The sequence below is a fragment of the Micropterus salmoides genome, unplaced genomic scaffold (genome assembly GCF_014851395.1).
Source record: "Micropterus salmoides isolate LMB-PRFRI ecotype aquatic unplaced genomic scaffold, ASM1485139v1 Ms_hic_scaffold_4, whole genome shotgun sequence".
NCBI classification, from domain to species: domain Eukaryota; kingdom Metazoa; phylum Chordata; class Actinopteri; order Centrarchiformes; family Centrarchidae; genus Micropterus; species Micropterus salmoides.
Genome location: NW_024043372.1, coordinates 28741047 through 28748150, shown reverse-complemented (window position 1 = coordinate 28748150; position 7104 = coordinate 28741047). Strand labels below are relative to the sequence as shown.

The 7104-nt window shown below is 39.4% G+C and overlaps 2 protein-coding genes across 2 annotated transcripts; one reads left to right on the top strand and one right to left on the bottom strand.

The window, feature by feature from the left end:
• Positions 1-798: 798 nt before the first annotated feature.
• rfesd (Rieske (Fe-S) domain containing) lies at positions 799-3273 on the bottom strand. The gene is made up of 4 exons (XM_038695430.1): positions 3196-3273; positions 2064-2243; positions 1653-1687; positions 799-1400 (listed from the first exon to the last, which is right to left on the bottom strand). Exons 2-4 carry the CDS (start codon positions 2218-2220, stop codon positions 1080-1082), a joined length of 513 nt encoding a protein of 170 aa, XP_038551358.1. The 5' UTR covers positions 2221-2243; positions 3196-3273; the 3' UTR covers positions 799-1079.
• Positions 3274-4859: 1586 nt separating this feature from the next.
• On the top strand, positions 4860-6715 carry nudt2 (nudix (nucleoside diphosphate linked moiety X)-type motif 2). Its single transcript, XM_038697789.1, has 3 exons — positions 4860-5014; positions 5703-5844; positions 5970-6715. Exons 2-3 carry the CDS (start codon positions 5718-5720, stop codon positions 6290-6292), a joined length of 450 nt encoding a protein of 149 aa, XP_038553717.1. The 5' UTR covers positions 4860-5014; positions 5703-5717; the 3' UTR covers positions 6293-6715.
• Positions 6716-7104: the final 389 nt, after the last annotated feature.

Sequence of the window (7104 nt, the reverse complement as noted above, 5' to 3'; positions counted from 1 at the left end):
GGTGTTTTCCAGGCAGGGAGGGTCGCTATCAAGATGAATTATGGGAATTGGAGCCAGCATTTTTGGAGCTTGACCCGTTCTGACAAAAACTAAAAGTCTTGGCCGCTGCTTTGACAAGTTTTACCATTCTTTTTTCAATCTGTTTCTTGCAAGTGCCTCAGTTTTATGGAAGCGCAGTGATAAGTTGCTAGAGTAATCCTTTAAGTACGACAGTGCCACATAGCAAAATGTAACAAAGTTAGGTTTAGAGATATTGGTGACATCATGAATATTAAAGGAATAGTTTTGAGAGCACAGTGGAGACATTTTGAGAAATGCTCTTATTTGCTTTCTTGGCAAGAGTTAGATGAGAAGATTGAAGGCTGACTGTTCAAAACAAAACCCTGAATATCTATACGGAATATGGGGACAGTACCTTCCAGCCAGCCACTGTACCTGCATGAAGCTGCTGTCAGCACACCGACCAGGGATTTGGTCTGTGTCCTCAAGAAACATGTCACAACGCAAATCCTAGTATTTGCAACACGTGTCCTGATGTTCATGCTTTCTGATGTTATCTGAGGGAATGAACGGATACAAAAAGTGACCAGTATTGTGGTATGATCTTTTTATTTTACATTAACGATTTCCCACTTTAGGACTTTATCGATCAGCAAAAACCTTTTTATCTTATTGATTCATTCACTGAATGCGTAATACATGAGGAATATTGAAATGCAGAGGGATACACCAGTGTGGGCACATTTTAGCCACCTCCTGCCACTACCTAATTTGAAAACAAAGAACCAGAAATCTAAATTCATTCATAAAAATGTTTATTCAGTGAACTATGTAACAGGGCAATGTGTGACCACATTTTTTAGTAAAACATTTTTAGACCATTTAAAAAGCTAGCAAGCCACACATCAAGTAATTTAAAATTCTAAATGCTCCCAAACTCATTAAAACAAGACCAGTTTTTAAGCCCATGCAAGCCCTATTGATTACTTGAGGTAGAGCATGGACTACGTGTTATTAAACATCTCTCTACACAGTTATCACCCAAACATTTAGAGGAGATCATAGGAGACAAAAAAATACTATAGAGATGCCATTCTCATCCATGTGTTACTATTATCATTCTTCTCCTCGGCTGCTTCTGCTTTGGCCCTTTCCACCTTGCCGGCCTCTCCCTGGTAGAAGTCTGAATCGACCCAGTGCCTGTCCTGAGAGAGCTTGACATAGACTTCCCCGTTGCTCTCAGTGACCTCGTGGATCCGCTGCTTCACACCCTTGGAGTACCATCTGGGCACAGGTGGCTTTTCCTGGGGGTTGGTGCCCTTGTATAAGCCCTCCCCTTCGGCAAGAGAGATCCTGTACTTGTGCTTTGGACAAATTATGCACAGCTTGCCGTCAATGTCCTGTGAATGTGTTGAAAGAAAGCAGGTAAACAACCTCATGTGGTGCTAAGTGTAGGTCACTTCCAAGATTAGCATAACATTAAATTAATACGGGTTTGATATCTTAATTACAGCGGTTGCTTTTAAGGATTTTAGTGCAAAAACACAAAAGCACAGTCCAGCACTTTAACTTAAATGACATTTTGGCTTCTTTTCTCTGGGTCAGACAAAAAAAACAACAACCCACAAGCTCTTGTAAAATGTAAACCTCACCTCAATGTCTCCATTCTGCAGCATTCCCCCAGCATCTGTTGAGAGGGTAGAGGATCAGTGTATTGCAGAATAAGCTAACAGTTTACAGCAGACTAACCTTTTGCTGACTGGACACACTTTAGAGGCAATATGTGCTAAAATGTCCTATGGATAACAAAGTAAGGCAGGCCAGCGTTAAATGTCCCATGACAGGATTTCTATTAGCAGCAACCTATTTTGAGTTGGTTCAGTGAAAGTAAGCACATTGATAACATTTTTGAAAATATGCCAATATTTTCTGTACTGTTGGATAAAGTCTTACGGCCAATAACACTTTTCATGTATTACCAGATTTGAAGGGAAACCAAAGCCTAATGGTCACACTTTCCCCTCTCTCATAACAGCTGTTTTGAGTTCAGCACAGGTACTCACGATAACAGTAAGAGTCTATAGCATAGAAGACTCCCAGATGGTGGATGATCAGTACATCCCGACCTTCTAATGTTCTGAAAGAGCGCTTTGCTTCAATCAATTCATTGGTTTTCCCCACAAAATAAGGCCCTCCTGTGGTCTGCTCCTTCGCCTCCATGGCTCTGTCAAATGCTGTTCAGACTGCAAGCAGGAAACTTCACAATTCAGTATTCATCACAAAGAACCATGTTATTTTTCTTTACCAAATCACAAGAGTGGTCGTAACTACCCTGCAAGCAATGCCCTCTGTGCATTAACTATGCCCCGTTTCCAGGTGAGAACTTTAATCTTAACTACACGCATGAAAATTGTGACTTCTGGATTTGTAACTGGGATTATTGTGTTGGCACACTACATCACAGTTGTCAGCTTAAAATAAATCCACAACACTTCCAGAACATTCAGCTTGAAGAATCCAGACAAGGACATCTCTTGGTACGAATCTGCTCTACACGTACTCAGACCTGACATTTTAATGCCTAATATCTGTGTCATCGTCATAAGGATTTTTTTTCTTGTTGTGTGTTCCTTAAATACAAAATACCAGACCAATGAACTGCCTCATGATACAGCTTGCATGACCTACACAAAGTGACACAAGTGGGCCAAATGCAATGACATAAAACATAAATTTGTCTGTCATCCCTCTACAAAAGCATTGGTCATCTAAACCACAGTCCAACATCCATGAGTAATCTCTATGACAGCCAGTATATACCAAAAATATCTGGATGCAGGGGAACCTGACCCCATGTGTGATTCATGTATAGCGGAGTGGAATAATGAGCGCTTCAGTGCAGGCTGAGTAAGCACAGTAGTAGTAGAAGCGAATGTCGCATGTCCTGAGGCCTCTGGCTAAACCACAGGCAGCTACATGCTATGAAGGAAGGAGCTACAGAAAAGCAAAATAATTGTTCATGTCAGGAAAACAATACATTTTCTTTAAGTGAGTCCTAAAAGACTATAGGTCTAATTTGTACAAATCCTTCAAAGTAATTTTTTTGTGCATCCTCTCTGTCTGTCTGTCCGTCTCCTTATATATTTTTACTTGAAAGTACCAGAACATGTATTTTGGGTAAGTTTTTGTCTTTACCTTGAAGCTCAGCAGCAGTGACTCCTCCATCCAGCGGAGCAACTGCACTTCTGGCAGTTTGGCTTCCATGAGGAGGAGGCCCCATCTCCATTATCTTTAGACACAAGCTGTCTTCAGTTGGCCCTATCTACACTGGGTACATGTCTTATCTGTCTCCCACAGGCACAAGAGCAATTTCATTATAAAGAACACTGTACGTTTATCATAAAACCATGTCTAATCTGTCATTTCTAGAGATTTCTAACAGGATGAATCGCTCTATTTAAATCTACTGATAAATATTAAGATATATATATGTTGTTATTTATATTATTGTTGTTTTATTATTAGGTCATTTTAGACTTATCAATTCATGTAATTCAAGCAATTATTTGTTATGTTTGTCAGGGGTTGCTGACATGACAAACAGATTTTAAAAACACAGTAGGTAAACTTTCCCAGATATTTAACAATGGCATTCATTATAAACAGGTTGCCCTTTCAATGATAAAAAGTTACTCAATTATATACAGTGTGTGTGTGTGTGTGTGTGTGTGTGTGTGTGCGTGTTCGTGTGTGTCAGTGGGGGACAAAGTATGTAGATCCTTTACTGAAGTGAAAGTACTAATAACAAGTAGGCTAACAAGTAAACATTCAGCATTGAAAATGTTTCTAAAGTAAAAGTATGTAAGTATAATTAGGAAAATGTACCTAAAGTAAAGAAAAAGTACTCAATGCAGAAAGAAAAATGTCATGTGACTATTAATCATGCTTTAATGTAAAAACAGGATTTTACTGTTGTAATTTTTGAGGGGGAACTCATTTATATTACTATTTCACATTTTCCCAGAGCCCAAAGTGATACCTTCAGAATGTTTGCTTTGTCTAACCAACAGTACAAAGTGCAAAATTATTACAAATCAATTTAAATAATTAAAAGGAAAAGATCTTCAGATTTGTGTGTTATGGAAGCATGAAAAATATTTACAAGAATGAAAGTTGTTGCCAGTTGATTTCAACGTCAGTCTAATACTGTGTCAGTTGTAAAATGTTGTGTAGTTTAATTTGCAACAAAGAAAATTTATTGAGTCCTCATATGTTTTGTCTGTAAAAAAAGCTGTCAGATAAATGCAGTATAAAAAAAAATACATTATCTCCCTCTGAGATGCAGGGGAGTAGAAAGTGGCATAAAAAGAAAATACTTAAGTGAAGTACCTTTAATGTGTACTTAATCACAGTATTTGAGTAAATGTACCTAATAACTGTCCACTGTACATTTACTCAAGTTTTACTCTGCTGTATGTATCGGCAATGAGCCATAGTTCCTAGTAAGGCTTTACATACAAAACACAGAATCAATAAATAAAACAATACATCATTATAGATTAGTGTAACAGTGTATAAAGTCGTAACAAAAAAGTAATTATAATCAATTAACACACTACAAGGCTATATTATATTATATTGTTTAAGCCTTCTATCTTAATCATATCACAATGCAATATAATAATATTCCTGAATATAGCCAATCTGCATAAGGAGTAGTTTTATTGATTTAATATAACTTTGAACGTTGAATCTGAACACCTCTTTCACCACTGGCAGCAGTAGTCTTGCCTCGAGTCCTGTCCAAGCAGTTTTACAAAGCGGAACTGTTTGAGTCCGTATTCAAAGAGCACCGACCGGCCGGACTCATTTCCCAGAGCACCGCTGAGCTTCGCTGTGCTCTCAGCCGGAGAGAAACCAGAGAAACCCATATTTTGTCGCAGAGAATAGACCTTAAGTAGCATCCACAAGAAACATCCAGAGCCCAGTCACTGTTTGACATCTGTGCGAGCAGGTAAGTAAGATAGCTAACATGCTACAGATTTATTTAGCTCTGCTAAATCATCGTGCTGGCGCAGTAGTGTTGTTCATGGGCCTGTAACGTTAAACCTGTAAGATCTGTGCCTGTCATTCATTTTCTGCTTTTTGAATACACAGCCAAAGATATGATCGGCCTGATTGTGTTTTTTAATTCCAACGTTGTTATATTAAAAAAAGAAACAGGCTAATTCCAGTCAAAAGCAACACTGCTGAAATTTGTCCTGACCAAAAGGTCCTACAGGTTACCTCATTATTGAAAGCCAAAGCTAGGCCACTATGTTAAAGAGGAAAACCTGTACTCCAGAGGTTTACTCTGACAGAATAAGGCTGGTGATATTTGGCTGGTATGGTGCTTGTCGTTACCATGTGGATCTGTTAATATCCAGTAGTATGGGGGGTACTAGTGAATGTGAACAGATTTCACACAATTATGTTAGCCTTAAATACAGTATATTAACATCATAACAGTTTGTATTTTAGTTCACAGAACTAATAAGACCAAACACCCTATAAAAGAAAAGAAATAAGTAATAACGTGAAACTTTTAAAAGTTTTTTATTGTACGTTACAGGTACAGTTTCATTTAACCTCCCTAAAGTGCAAAGGGTCACACTTTACAACAAAGGAACACAAAGTAATGCAGAATGTGTTTGTGTGTGAAGTTTCTGAACAGGAAGATGGTGCTGCGTGCTTGTGGCTTTATAGTGTTTCGTCGTCTAGCTAGTCGTGTCCCTCCACCAGACAACATCGAGTACCTCCTCTTGCAGACCTCTTATGGGACACACCACTGGACCCCGCCCAAAGGTGTTTACAAGTTCAAAAACAGCACATCTATCAGGTCATTGATGAGAGATACTAATGAGCTGAATTCTACTCGTATAGCTTTAGATGTTCTTTGTGCCAGTTCCGTCTAACCTGTTCACCATCAGGTCATGTGGACCCAGGCGAGGATGACCTCACCACAGCTCTGAGAGAGACCAAGGAGGAGGCCGGGCTGGGGGCGGAGCACCTGCGGGTGATTGACGGATTTTTGCAGGAGCTGCGTTACGAGGTGCAAGGAAAGCCCAAAGAGGTGCTGTACTGGCTGGCCGAGCTGAGAGACCCAGGGACAGCGGTTACTTTGTCTGGCGAGCACAGGGACTACCGCTGGGCACGGCTGGAGGAAGCCTGCACTCTGGCTCAGTACAAAGACCTGCAGGACACACTGAGATCAGCACACAGATACCTGGGGGCTCTGCAGGACAAACAGTGATGAATCAGAATGGAGACTGTGCAGACAGGGATGATTAAAGAAAGGAAATGACTGTCAGCTGGCATGTGGGACCCTTAGACCATAGCTTGGAATAGTGAATCCAATGTGGCAGTATTTCTGCTGTGATTATGTGATTGATACTTCTGTCTCTGTCAGGTTTAAATACTGTTGAAGTCTATTTAAATTCTTTGTCTCTACTGTACTGTGCAATGTAAGGCTGAGTAGATTCCCTTCTGTTAAAACAAAGGCGAGTAGAGAGGAAATGAATTCTCTGAAACAAATTCTTGACAGCCGATTACTGATGTGATCTTAGTCACTGCACTAAAACGAGATTGTCTGTGCCTTTGAATCTTTTAAGTCATATGTAATTAGATTACATGCATAAATGTTTTCAATGTAAATAAACTAAAATGCAAATCTGAAGGAGAAACAAATGAAAGAGATGGACACCCTCATCATTAGAACAGCGTAAACCTGAAGAGGGGCATATGTATTAACACTGTAGCTAGAAGCAAAGTTTTGCGTACCTGGATATTTATAAAATCATCTTTTAAATATATACAAGGGGAACCCCTTTTATAGACCGTCCATGGGGAGCCCACACCAATAAAAAAGAAAAGACAGTAAAAATACCTCGCTCAAGCAAAAAGACGACTGGATAAAAATAATTTGTAAGCACCAGATGCTGCCACAGGGTGGGGACAAAAACAAGAAATCTTTACAATACATGTACATTTGCTACCATTAGAAAACACTGCAGGATGTAGAAATGTACTTTAGATGACCTTTGAGCTCAGTAACAGCCTTCAGGC

What these genes read in the sequence shown, in the direction of transcription:
- rfesd (XM_038695430.1), bottom strand. Translation starts at nt 2,220, where the DNA reads ATGGAGGCGAAGGAGCAGACCACAGGAGGGCCTTATTTTGTGGGGAAA. An exon ending in TATAGACTCTTACTGTTATC is followed by an intron (nt 1,688 to 2,063) that starts GTGAGTACCTGT and finishes CCCTCTCAACAG; the next exon opens with ATGCTGGGGGAATGCTGCAG. An exon ending in TGCAGAATGGAGACATTGAG is followed by an intron (nt 1,401 to 1,652) that starts GTGAGGTTTACA and finishes ACACATTCACAG; the next exon opens with GACATTGACGGCAAGCTGTG.
- nudt2 (XM_038697789.1), top strand. Translation starts at nt 5,718, where the DNA reads ATGGTGCTGCGTGCTTGTGGCTTTATAGTGTTTCGTCGTCTAGCTAGT. An exon ending in CCACTGGACCCCGCCCAAAG is followed by an intron (nt 5,845 to 5,969) that starts GTGTTTACAAGT and finishes GTTCACCATCAG; the next exon opens with GTCATGTGGACCCAGGCGAG.